The following is a 14,181-nucleotide window of genomic DNA, read 5'->3' on the forward strand; positions in this document are numbered from 1 at the left end:
GGGCCTGTCAGCACTATGCAACCCTAATGCATTTGATACCTCTAGCTCTATATTTGTTCTATTTTCACATATAATTTGTTTACATGTTACTTGTATACTTGCTTTGAGTCAGACAATTTGCAATGACTTATTTTAATCATTTTGAACATTTATGCTGAAATTGGTTTGCTAATTTGTTCTTTCTATTTTTTTTTTTTCAGAGGGTCAATCAATGCCTTAGAGATGCATGTGATTCTTATGGAATGGGGAATTCTTCTCGAGTTGGTTATTGCAGGGACTTCATAGATTGCGGGCATGGTGATCCAAAAATGGAGCCATTACTAGAATGGAATGACTGGAAAAACCATACAGATGCAAATAATTGTTTTTCCAAAGATGCTCCTTTTAATTACGGAATCTACATTCAAGCTGTTAATATTACTGGGAAATCCAGTATCATTACAAGATATATATATTCCTTGTTTTGGGGTTTCCAGGTGCTTCTTGTATCTTTAAGTCAATCTATATATGTTACTCATTTTTTGTTGTGTTCTGGGCAATAGATAATTCTTATAAATCTTGCTTTCTTAAGATTTGTTGTTTAACTCAAGGTTCAAAATTTTGGCGTTGTGTATTATATTGGTAAGCTTTGATACAGATATGTATCACAATACACTTTGGATACACATGGATGCAATGGAAAGATATGGAAATGCTCAAATACATTGGGGAAACTCTTATAAATCCCACAAATACATAAATGACAATAAATTTAAAGATGAAATAACCATGGATAAAGTACAAATACATGACAAATGCACATTTTAGTAGTTTACATGGAGAGATACATTACAATGAACAATATTGGGAGTCTAGAACATCTAGATATCATACAATAACTTTACTATTAATGCAATAGGAAATGTTTAAGCATTCCAATCTACTAAAAATTCACTACAAGATACATTAAATTGTTGTTTGATATCCATGAATTTGATATATCATTGGTAAATCCATCTTATATTTTCCATAACATGAAAATCAATTTAGAATATATGAAATAAATTACTTTTTTAAATTTTCAGATCTTTTCCAAAAAATAAGAAAAATTCATTTTTGACATAAATTATTAGTTGGGACCCATGTGGTGCACAGGCTTTGTTAAACAAAACTGTAGCAGAAAGAACCCTTTAACATTCTTGACTAAGTCAATGTAGTCCAAGTCCAACTCAAGCATTACTTTCAAAATGTATAGTTAGTCCTAATATAATTTTTATTGTAGTAAATCTAAATATTATATTATTGTATAACTTTTACTTATCTATTCATTTTAAATATAATTTAAATGGATTTTAATACATAATTAAGTGCAATTTCAATTTTTATTAATAAACTAAAAACTTTTTTGGGTTGTATCTATTTGGTCCAAAATTTTATTTGTTTATTCAGCGTGAATAAAATTAGATGTAAATCAGTCCTCTAATATCAAGATTAAACTTAGTGATTAGCAGAATAGAACATATTTGAATAATTATATAAGAGAGGAAGATGGCGAAGAGAAGAGGTAAGAGAAGAAGAGGTCAAATTAATCACCCTTCTCCTCTAACCCTATTTTATTAATCTCTAAAAAATTGATGATGACAAGTATACCCTTAAGTGGGCGGCCATCTTGGCAGTTACATAAAGAAAATAAAATAAGAACAAATAACAGGCCCATTAAGCGAGGCCCATCAACATAAAATAAAAGATAAAATAAAGGATATCACATGAAAGGCTATTAGGGCCCATTCGGCCCAGTCTCTTTACACTCCCCCTCAAGCTGAGCATAGATGTCAATCATGCCCAACTTGCTTATATAGTGTGTCAATTTCCCCCTGGGAACTCCCTTGGTCAAGATATCAGCCAGTTACTCTTCTGATGTGATAAATGGTAAACAAACTTCTCCTAAAGAGACCCATTCGGCCCAGTCTCTTTACACTCCCCCTCAAGCTGAGCATAGATGTCAATCATGCCCAACTTGCTTATATAGTGTGTCAATTTCCCCCTGGGAACTCCCTTGGTCAAGATATCAGCCAGTTACTCTTCTGATGTGATAAATGGTAAACAAACTTCTCCTGAAGAGACTCTTTCCCTTATGAAATGCCTATCAACCTCAATGTGCTTAGTTTTGTCATGTTGAACAGGATTATGTGCAATGTTGATAGCAGCTTGGTTATCGCAATAGAGCATCATTGGTTTCTCATAGTCCACCCCCAATTCCTCTAGAAGGGATCGTAGCCATAGTAATTCCGACACACCATGAGCCATTGCCCTATATTCTGCTTCAGCTGAGGATCTAGCAACTACTGATTGTTTCTTACTCCTCCAAGACACAATATTCCCAGCAACCAGAGCACAATAACCAGAGGTGGACCTTCTGTCATCAATACATCCTACCCAATCTACATCAGTAAAGGCTTCTAGCTTCATGTGACCATGCTTAGCAAATAGAATACCTTTCCTTGGAGTACCTTTCAAGTAGTACAGAACCCTTTCTACCGCAACTAGATGAGTATCTCTGGGAGAATGCATAAACTGACTGATAACTCTGACTGTATAGGAAATATCTGGCCGATTCATGCAAAGGTATAACAGCTTCCCAAGCAGTCTCTGAAACACTCCCTTATCAGACAAAAGTTCACCATTTGTGGCAGAAAGTTTATGATTAGGATCAATGGGAGTGGAGATGGGTTTAGCTCCAAGTTTACCAGTTTCAGCAAGAAGATCAAGGACATATTTGCGCTGAGATATGAATATACCATCCTTAGATCGAGTGTACGAGTTTTTGTACCGAGGATTCGAATCCCTCTCTTTCCGTTTCCTCTGATGACTTGAGATTTTTCTTTCGAATTCTAAAAAAATCTCGAGCCTCTTTTATCTTTTATCATAGTTAAATGTGTGGAATAGATAAAATCATAAGAAAATTCAGAAATAAATAATAAATTAAGTAAGGAAAATGAGAAACCCCTTATTTTTTTTTATTCCTCACGTCCAAGATTACGTCCTGGATCATTAGATAGGAATCCGAAGATGAATAACCCCAAAGGGTTGTGGGTTTTTTTCTACCAATTGGGGCCCTCCCTTCACAACCCCCATAGGGATATCAACAGGTGTTCCATCTTGCAAATAAGGCATATCTTGTCTAGGCAAAATTTTTGAAATGATACCTTTATTCCCATGTCTTCCAACTACTTTATCACCTACTCTGATTTCACGTTTCTGTGAAATATATACACGAATCGTTTCTGGATTATAGCTGGAACCTCCCTTTTTCTGGATCCATCTCACATCAATAACTCGACTTCAATGCCCAGGAAATACCGAAGACCTCCCAAATCTTTGATTTCAAATTCAGAGTTGAGAAATGCTTTTAGTTTACTGGCCTCTTCAATGTCATTACCTGTGACCACAATATCATCAACATAAACAATCAAGAAGGTCACCAGAGAGTAATTTCTCTTCAAGAACATTGTATGATCAGATTGTGTTTGAATGTAGCCAAAAGTGACAAGAGCAGCCCGAAATCTCTCAAACCAAGCCCGAGGAGATTGTTTGAGACCATAAATAGATATGTGTAGTTTACACACCTTGCCTTTCATTTCTTTCCCATACACTCTTGGAGGTAGAGACATATAGACCTCTTCACGAAGTTCTCCATTCAAGAAGGCATTTTTAACATCGAACTGGTGTAGGGGCCAGTCAAAAGTAGCTGCTAGAGAAAGTAAAACCCTGACTGAAGTCATCTTAGCTATAGAAGCAAATGTCTCAAGATAGTCAATGCCATACATTTGGGTGTAACCCTTAGCAACCAACCGAGCCTTAAACCTCTCAACAGAGCCATCAGAGTGATATTTAATAGTAAACACCCATTTACAACCCACTGGTTCCTTCCCTTCCGGCAAGTCCACAATATCCCAGGTATGATTCTTATGCAATGCATCAAGTTCTGTCATCATAGCTTCCCTCCATTCAGCTTGAGATAAAGCTTCCGGTACAGACCTGGGTATCACATGGGAAGAAACAAAGGCAAGAAAAGAGTAGTAGGAAGGGGAGAGAAGGCTGTAAGATAAGTGTTTGGAGATACAATGGGCTGTACACTTCTGGTTGCCCTTGCGAAGAGCAATAGGAAGGTCAAGGTCTGGAACAGTCTGAGATGGGTCAGTAGAGAGCTGACTTGTTTGCTCAGGAATGATGGGAGTGGCAAGATGCTCTTCTGAAGGAGTGGAAACAACCTGCACATGTCTGAATCTCTGCTTTTGGTACCACCTTTGGAGAGCAGGAGCAAAAGTAGGAGGGGGAGCAGGGACATCAGGGGTAGGTCCAGTGGAAGAGGTGGACACCCCATGATTGGACTCACAAGGGATGGGAAGAGGAACAGCTGGAGACATAGCAAAGTGCTCATCAGATTTCTCCCCCTCGGGAGGAATACTAAAGAAGGGAGTCAACTCTGCAAATGTGACATCCCGAGATACAAAGTGGGTGCCACGAACTGGATCAAAACAGCAATAACCCTTCTGTGTGGAATATCCCAAAAACACGCACTTATGAGCCTTAGGTTCAAACTTGTGCCTTTGGTGACTATGAATATGCACATAGCAAGTACACCCAAACACACGGAAGAGAAAAGAAATCCTCATCCGGGAAGAGAAGACTAAAAGGGGTTTTAAAGCCAAGGACCTAGGAGGGCATACGGTTGATCAGAAAGGTAGCAGTAAGAACAACATCTCCCCAAAACTTTATAGGAACATGGGATGCAAATAAGAGGGATCTGGCAACTTCAACCACATGCCTGTTCTTTCTTTCCGCCACCCCATTTTGTTGTGCAGTGTAGGAACAAGAACTTTGATGAATAACCCCAAAAGTTTCAAGATAGGTGGAGAGGGTTCTCTCAAAATACTCCTTAGCATTGTTAGAGTGGAATATTTTGATACGGGTATTAAATTGGGTGAGGATGAGTTCATGAAAATTTTTCACAGTAGTTGGTACTTTATCCCTGGATTTCATGAGATAAATCCAAGTGTAACGTGAATAATCATCAATAAAAAGGATAAAGTACCTATAACCCCCCATGGTTGGCATGTGATATGGGCCCCACACATCAGAGTGAACAATATGGAAAGGAGAAAATGATCTTTTATTGCTAATTGAATAGGAATGTCTACAATGCTTTGCCAGCTCACATGATTCACAATGAAGACTCGATAAAGACACTCCTTTAAACATATCTGGGAACAAATGACTCAAAGCAAAAAAGGACAAGTGACCAAACCGAAAATGACATAATAAAGTTTTGTTAACAGACTCTGACACGACTGACTCTAAGGCAACTCCATGAGGTGGTCCCAAAGCTTGATCTAGTGTGTCCAGCAAGTATATTCCGTTTGCCTCATGGCCACTTCCAATCATCCTCCGAGGCTGCAGGTCCTGAAAAACACAATGAGTGGGAAAGAAAGTTATGCTGCAATTCATTGACTTTGTTAAGCTACTAACAGATAAGAGGCTTGTGTTAAGCTTAGGGACATGAATGACAGAAGATAAGAACAGGGTGTCAGAGGTCTTTATATCACCTTTACCAAAGATGGGGCAAGGGACCCATCGGCAAGGGATATTTTCTCTTTCCCAGAGAGGAGGTGATATGAGCAAAACAGGTTAGATAGGTTGGTCATATGGTCTAATGCACCGGAATCAATAATCCCAGGGATTTTATGATTACCTGAAGCTGAAGCATGATTCGCAGAAGCACGAGTACCTGAGTGAGAAAAAGCCGATGAAGATGATGTACTGTTGGAAGGGTGAGTTGAAGAAACCGTAGCTTCCAGGTGATTTAGGAGCCTCCCATACTTCTCAAAATCTAGCTTCATTGCAGCCAACTGCTCAATAGTTGATTTTTCTTTGCTTTCCTTACTTCCCCCTTCAGGCACTGTAGCAGCATTAGCAGTCTTGGATTTTCCCACCTGACTGCCCTTCTTAGGGTTATTATTGTTCTTAAACCTATCAGGAAGAAGTTCAGGATGAAGCTTCCAGCAGGTGTCCTTTGTATGTCATGGTTTCTTGCAATATTCACACATCTGCTCTCTTTTCTCAGTAGGGCCCTTTGGTTTCATTCCCGCATGCGCAAAATGTTCTGTAGATGGACTCTGCAACTGCACCTGCCGCCTACTCTCCTCACTACTTATCATAGCATATGCTTGTGAAAGAGTAACCTCATCCCTGGCCAAAATGTTCTGTCTGATAATATCAAACTCAGGGTTGAGTCCAGTGAGAAACTCAAACACCCTATTTCTCTCCACTAGCTTTCTATACATTTCAGCATTCTTTGTACTCTCCCACACCACTGTCTCCATAACATCAATTTCCTGCCATAGGGATTTTAGTATAGAGTAGTAGATTGCCACATTCTTCTCCCCCTGTCTCAGGTTCTTCACATCACTTTTCAATTTGTATGCTCTGGCTACATTCAGTTTCTGTGAATAGGTCTCAGTTACACTATCCCATATCTCCTTAGCCGAAGACATCCAGAGATAGTGCTGGCTTATATGGGGTTGCATAGAGTTGACTAACCATCCTATAATAGTATAGTTCTCTTGCATCCATCTTTCAAATTCAGGGTTTGTCTCTTTGGGTTTCACCTTGCTGCTTGTGAGATACCCGAGTTTTCCTCTACTACAAACATAGATTTTTATAGACTATGCCCAAGCAAGATAGTTCGTCCCATCTAGCTTAATTGTAGTAACACCAGTCAAAACAGAATCTACTGAAGCAGGTCCAGAAACTGGCACCTGCTTGAACTCACTTCCGTATGCCTCCATTAATCAAACGGAAATCAAAGAACAGAAAATTTTGACTATGTAAACTTACTTGAAATCAAACCAGAACTTGGGTGCTTGAAAAACTAGGGTTTTGCTCTGTCTAGCAGATGGGAGGAATAGAGAAGATACTGTCGCACCCACCAGACTAACCCAAACTCTTCCAAACCTAAACCGCCCTCCTTTACCAGTCACAAGACACCTTCCAAGCACAGAGCGCCACACCCAAGCTTCACCTTTCCTAGTAACCTCGAAAATCTCTAGTCGGCTAGGGTTTTGGGCAGCAGCAAAACAACATCACTTCTTAGCAAAATCTGGCCAAAACTAAACCCTCCAAACCCTTCTACCAATTAGGCAAGTGATTCTCTATACTATAGAGAACCTATCTCTCCATACACTCTCTTGATTTTAGAGTGTACAGGAACAAAGAAAAAAAGAAGGAAGAGGAATTGAACCTGCTTTGATACCAAGATGTAAATCAGTCCTCTAATATCAAGATTAAACTTAGTGATTAGCAGAATAGAACATATCTGAATAACTATATAAGAGAGGAAGATGGCGAAGATAAGAGGTAAGAGAAGAAGAAGTCAAATTAATCACCCTTCTCCTCTAACCCTATTTTATTAATCTCTAAAAAATTGATGATGACAAGTATACCCTTAAGTGGGCGGCCAACTTGGCAGTTACATAAAGAAAATAAAATAAGAACAAATAACAGGCCCATTAAGTGAGGCCCATCAACATAAAATAAAAGATAAAATAAAGGATATCACACGAAAGGCTGTTAGGGCCCATTCGGCCTAGTCTCTTTACAAAATTAAATACAATTTTAATTTTTATTAACAATTTTAAAATTTTTATTAATATAAGTTTTTTAAGTGGAGTTTAAATGGATGTTAAGTTGCAATCAAGTGTGTTTTTTAAATTATAATATTACCATATCATTTTTATTGTAGCAGTGCAACTTGGTGGGCCCAACTTGAGCCCAAGTTGATATAGTTCATGATTTTACATGGGATGGGTTTGATTTTTAGTCCTCAAGTTGGGCTCAGGACCAAAACCTCAAGCCTTACTATTTTTCAAAGTTGGTTTTGAGCGTAGTCCTTAGGTAGCAAGAGCTCAACCCATGCCTAAGCCCAACCTTAACCTAACTTGAGCCTAGCCCGACTACATACAAAATATATAAATTTTCTATTTGAAGGTTTAAATTATTCATTCTAAATAGGTTAATGCAACTTTTTAATACATTGAGCCTAATGAGCCCACCTAAGCCCAATTGACCAACCCAAGCCTAACTTGAACCCATGTACATCAGTTTTCAGTTTTATGTTGCTTGTGTTGGACAAGTTGGTCTTGACCTCAAGCTTTGGCCTTAAGCCCAACTCTCAAGGTGGGGCCTGGGTTGACCTTAAACCCAGCCCAATCTACTTATCCTGCTTCCATGTTTTATTGTTGCAAGTCAGTTCTAATTTTGTTTATTTTAAATGAATTTTTAATCTTAATTAAAATGGAACTTAAGTATTTTGGTTTCATGCTTACTAAATGTTTGTTAACAACTGAAATCATTGGTGCTATTATTTTAACTTTTAGTGGTTGAGTTATTTTTTTGATCAAAGAATAAAAACTTTATTAATCAAAATATGAAAGCATTACAAAAAGGAGCATTGTTGGCGGTTCATGCTGCCAAGACAACTGGTAACCTATGGAAACTATTAAAATATAAATATTTTTTATACTGACAATTTTCAACTGCCACTATGTTGAGAATGGCTAGACAGGGGTGTTTTTGGTTTTTTCTCTTTTCTCGTACTCTCTCAATATTTGGACACCCATATAGGGGCCTTCTTGTAATTATAATTTTCTCAGATTATAATGTATTCTTTTGAGTGTGTGACCAGTGAAAACACACACCTCTCGACACTTAGCTCTCTTCTTCCCCTTCTTCTCTTCTTCCTCTTGAAACCCTAGTTTCTACAACTTGGTATCAGAGCGGGTAGAAGCATTTGGGAGTTGTTCTCTGCTGATCTCCTACCTAAAGGCGAATTGTTGACGTCAGACCGCCCACCACCGGATGACGTCAGCAGTCTGTACAGGTGCCGGCAGCAATCTATGAAACCAGCACAGTTTTATTCGCCCTGATTTTAGAAAAATTTTGGTATCTCTTGTCATCATATGAATCTTCTATGATTTTTGATGGATATTTTAAGGAAAAAACCGCAGAAATTTCAGATCTGATGTCGAGCCATGTGCAACAGGTTTAATGATATTTTTTGCTGTAAAACCTAGACCATTCAGGTCATTTTTCAATTTGGGAACAAGAAGTGGTCCCATAATTTTCTAAGCATTATGTGATTTTTGGGAGATTTTTTTCTCCTTTTATTTTGCCGCCAACCTAGTTTTTTCGGGCTTCCTTTGGTTCTTAATCGTGTGGTAACCTGGTTTTTGGGTTTGGAAGCTTGATTTAAGTGTTGGAGTCCTTTTTGGTTGGTGAATAGGTGTCTTGTTAGAATATGGAATCATCTAAGGATTTTCAGATGGTTCCCCGACATGCTCCCAGGAACTGCAGATATTTCCAATGGTATGATAACTACTGTTAAACTGGATGGAACTAACTTTTTAGAGTGGTCTCAGTTTGCTAAACTTACCATTACTGGGAGGGGTAAATTGGGATTCATCACAGGAAGGGAAGTGAAGTCGAGTCCTGAAGACCCGAAACTTGCAAGGTGGGAACAAGACAATTACCTTGTTATGTCATGGCTGATTTGCTCAATGCAACCTCATATTTCCCGAAATTACATGTTTCTTCCATCTGCCAAGGATATCTGGGATAGGGTGGTTGCTACTGATTCCCAAGTTAACAATACTTCTAGAGTGTATCAGCTTCGGAGGGAAGCTTGCAGTATGCATCAAGGGGAGAGATTTGTTGCTATGTATTTCTCTTCTCTACAGTCTATTTGGGAAGAAATGGATAACTTGAAATCTCTAGTTTGGAAGGACCCTGAGGATGGTGAGTAGTATCGGAAGTACATAGAGGAGAATAGAGTCTTTGATTTTTTGGCAGGCTTAAACCCAGAGTTTGATTTCACCAGGCAACACATTCTTAGTGCAGGCGTTGTCTCTCTTGCTACTGCTTACTCTCTTGTACAAGGGGAAGAAAGTCAAAGAACCGTCATGATGCAATCCTCTGTGAGTGATCATTCTACCTTTATGTCATCACGACCCAAACAAAATTCTAACAAACATCCCATTGCAGAGAAGGTTGAGGATGTTATTTGTGAGTACTGCAAGACACCAAGACACACTAAAGAAAGGTGCTGGAAGCTCAATCCTCATCTAAAGCCGGAGAAGTACAAAACTAGGAAGAAGGGCAATGCTCACTTGGCTACAGTTGGTAATGATGCTCATGCCCTCGGATGTGATTAACTCCTCTAATGTGATGGACAAACTCAGGAATGTATTGTTGCAGCTAGAGAAGAGTGGTACATCCTCCTCATCTGGTTCTGGACTTAGTAATCTATCTAGTTCATATGCCAAGACAGGTACTGCACTTGCTTGTTCCACCTCCTTTAGCCCATGGATTGTAGACTCTGGGGCCAATGCCCATATGACTGGTATGCCTTCACATTTTACCTCATATAAGTTAACCCTGGGAAGGGCAAGATTACTATTGCCGATGGATCTCAGATCCCAATCTTGGGTTGGGTGAAGTCAAAATCACTAATAACCTTTCTCTTGACTTTGTTCTACATGTGCCCCAGCTACAAAAAAATTTATTGTCTATTAGTTCTTTAACAAAATCCCACAATTCCTTAGTGACCTTTTTTCTCAACCATTGTGTTTTTTAGGACCTAAGCACAGGGAAGACAATTGGAAGTGGGCATGAAGTGGATGGAATCTACCTCCTGGATGGACCTTTAGAGCATGGATTGTCAAGCCAGACAGAGTCTTGTTCCAATGAGAAAACAAGTCTTTTGAAATTATGGCATTGTCACCTTGGTCATATGTCTATCAATTCTGTCAAATTTTTGTTTCCAAACTTGTTTGATTCTATGTCCAAATTGAATTTTGAATGTGAAGTTTGTCATTTATCCAAACAATATAGAAACACATATTTTGCAAGCAATAAAAGAAGTAATGTTGCTTTCCACTTGATCCATACTGATGTTCGGGGCCCATATGCTGTCCCCTGTATGGGGGGGTACAGATATTTCATTCTCTTCATTGATGATTATAGTCGGTATACATGGATTTATTTGATGAGAAGTAGAGATGAAGTTCCTATGATTGTTGAAAACTTCATGAATATGGTCGAGACACAATTTGAGAAAAGAGTTAAGATAATAAGATCTGGCAATGCCAAGGAATACTTTGAACATCACTTGCATAGATTTCTTGAAGACAGGGGAACTATTCACCAAAGTTCATGTAGTCATACTCCACAACAAAATGGGGTGGCTGAAAGAAAAAATAGGCATGTGGTTGAAGTTGCTCGAGGCTTATTGTTCCAAAATCATGTTCCAACTCTTTTCTGGGGTGATGCTATTGAGACAACTGTATATCTCATTAACAGACTCCCATTAAGGGTCCTTAACCTTCATTCTCCTCATCAACTACTCTTCCCTGATGAACCTCCTTTAAATCTACCCCTTAAGGTCTTTGGTTGTGTTTGCTTTGTTCATGATATGAGTCATTCCCGGTGCAAGTTTGATCCTAAATCAGTTAAGTGTGTATTCTTTGGTTACTCTCCAGTCCAGAAAGGCTATAGATGTTATGATGCTCTCTCTAACAAGAGATATGTCCCTAAGGGTGTTACCTTTTTGGAATCCTCTTCCTTTTTCCAGTCACCCCGTCCTTCTCTTCAGGGGGAGAATACAAATGAAGATTGGACTCCCTTCTGCCTTCCTATACCTACCTCTATTCCTTCCTCTCTTCCTACCGCTATTCCTTCTCCTCCTCCTCCTCTTCCTCCTGTGTATCGACCTCGGTCCTAGCAGCAATTTTTCATCAGGCACAATAAGAGGGTGGCTCCTGAAACAGAATGCCCATCACAATCTGATTCCCCGGACTTAGGTAATCTTGAACCTCCTGACAATCCTATTATTGATTTTAACCTTGATCTTCCTATTGCCATTCGAAAAGGGAAGAGGACATGCAAAAATTATCCTATCACTAACTATGTGTCTTATGCTCTTTCACCTTCCTATTGTGCCTATATTTCTCCTATATCTTCTGGTTCCATCCCTCGCAATGTTACAGATGCAATGCAGTGCTCACTCTGGAAGGAAGCTATGAACTAAGAAATGGAGGCCCTAATAAAGAATTAGACTTGTGTTCCATGCCCCAAAGATAAGATTCCTGTTGGGTGTAAGTGGATTTATACTATTAAGCATAAGGCAAATGGCTCAATTGAAAGATACAATGCTCGGCTTGTAGCCAAAGGATACACTCAGCCTTATGGCATTGATTATTTGGAAACCTTTGCTCCAGTTGCTAAAATGAACTCTATTTGTGTGATCATGTCTCTTTCTACCCATTACTCGTGGCCTTTATATCAAATGGATGTAAAGAATGCCTTCCTTATTGGGGACTTACAAGAGGAAGTGTATATGGACTTACCACCTGGGGTAAGTTTTCCTAATAGTGATGGAAAAGTGTGCCGCTTGAAAAAGTCTTTGTATGGGCTAAAACAATCTCCAAGAGCATGGTTTGACAGGTTCAGGAATGCCATTTTAAAGATTGTTTTTTCTCAATCTTAGGCTGACCACACCTTATTTATTAGAAGAGTTGAAGGTAGAGTAACAATGTTGATAGTATATGTTGATGACATTGTTGTGACAGGTGATGATATCAGAGGTATCTCATAGTTAAAGTCATTCATTGCTTCTGAATTTGAGATTAAGGACCTTGGTGATCTCCGATACATTCTTGGCATTGAAGTTACAAGATCCAAGAAGGGGATTTTTCTGTCACAAAGGAAATATGTACTTGATTTGCTTCATGAGGTTGGGAAATTAGGGTGAAAGCTTGTAGAAACTCCAATTGATCCCAACCACAAGTTGAACTCTACTGAAGGAGAAGTTCTTATAGACAGGGGGTATATCAGAGATTGGTGGGACGCCTTATGTATCTTTGTTTGACTAGACCTGACATTTCCTATGCTGTTGGAGTGGTTAGCCAATATATGCATGAACCCAGGACATCTCATATGCAGGCAATTAACAGAATTTTAGCATACCTGAAAGGATGTCCTAGCAAAGGGATGTTGTATTCCAACCACGGCCATTTAAAGATTGAGGCTTACACAGATGTTGATTGGGCAGGGTCCATCGATGATAGAAGATCTGCATCCGATTATTGTGCCTCAGTTGGAGGCAATGTGGTTTCCTGGAGAAGTGAGAAACAATATGTGGTTGCTCGTTCTAGTGTTGAGGCAAAGTACAGGGCAATGGCTCATGGAGTGTCTGAACTACTCTGGTTGAAGACCTTATTGACTGAGATGGGCATCCAAGCAGATGTTCCAATGAGACTATATTGTGACAATCAAATAGTCATAAATATTGCTCAAAATTCTGTCCAACATGATCGTACAAAGCATATTGAGGTGGATAGACACTTTATTAGAGAAAGAATTGCTAGCGGAGGGAGTTGCCTTCCTTTTGTAAGGTCAGAAGACCAACTAGCTGATTGCCTCACTAAAGGTGTTCACCATCCAAAGTTTGCTAAGAACCTTGCCAAGCTGGGCATGATTCACATATATGCTCAGCTTGAGGAGGAGTGTTGAGAATGGCTAGACAGGGGTGTTCTTGGTTTTTTTCTCCTTTCTTATACTCTCTTAGTATTTGGGCACCCATATAGGGGCCTTCTTGTAATTATTATTTTCTCAGATTATAATGTATTCTTTTGAGGGTGTGAACAATGAAAACACACTCCTCTCGGCACTTAGCTCTCTTCTTCCCCTTCTTCTTCTCTTCTCTTCTCTTCTCTTCTTCCTCTCTCTTGAAACCCTAGTTTCTACAACTCACTAAAAGTTGAAGACCAGGAACAAGTCCCTTTATACTGCATTATTTTGATATTTTCCATGTAAGCCATGTACCCATGCCTTTGGATACTGATATGATACACCCTGTATCAGGCATATCGAGTTAATATTTTGAACCTTGGTTTAAGCTAGTTGTTAGCAATAAATACTGTTGACAGATTGGGTCATCTATACGGTTTGTGTTAGTTTCATATGTCTGTTTATGTGTTTAGACCAGGTTAATGTTTTAGCTTTTTTTTGTGTAACAGATTGTTTGGTTGATCTATTAGAATAATTTGCACATTTCTATGAGGTTCATATGTTACTTGAGCTCACTCT

At 38.9% G+C, this 14,181-nt stretch overlaps 1 protein-coding gene across 3 annotated transcripts in view; it reads left to right on the forward strand.

The window, feature by feature from the left end:
- Positions 1–14,181, forward strand: part of LOC104590509 (putative cyclic nucleotide-gated ion channel 20, chloroplastic) — a 169,546-nt gene that overhangs the window by 82,544 nt on the left and 72,821 nt on the right. For all 3 annotated transcript variants that reach the window (XM_088903557.1, XM_088903559.1, XM_088903558.1), the window contains one exon: positions 201–476. In XM_088903557.1, the coding sequence (XP_088759683.1) occupies positions 201–476 (276 nt within the window). The remainder of the gene's footprint in view (positions 1–200; positions 477–14,181) is intronic.

The sequence above is a fragment of the Nelumbo nucifera genome, chromosome 4, assembly GCF_055504915.1.
Source record: "Nelumbo nucifera cultivar China Antique chromosome 4, China Antique-T2T, whole genome shotgun sequence".
NCBI lineage: Eukaryota > Viridiplantae > Streptophyta > Magnoliopsida > Proteales > Nelumbonaceae > Nelumbo > Nelumbo nucifera.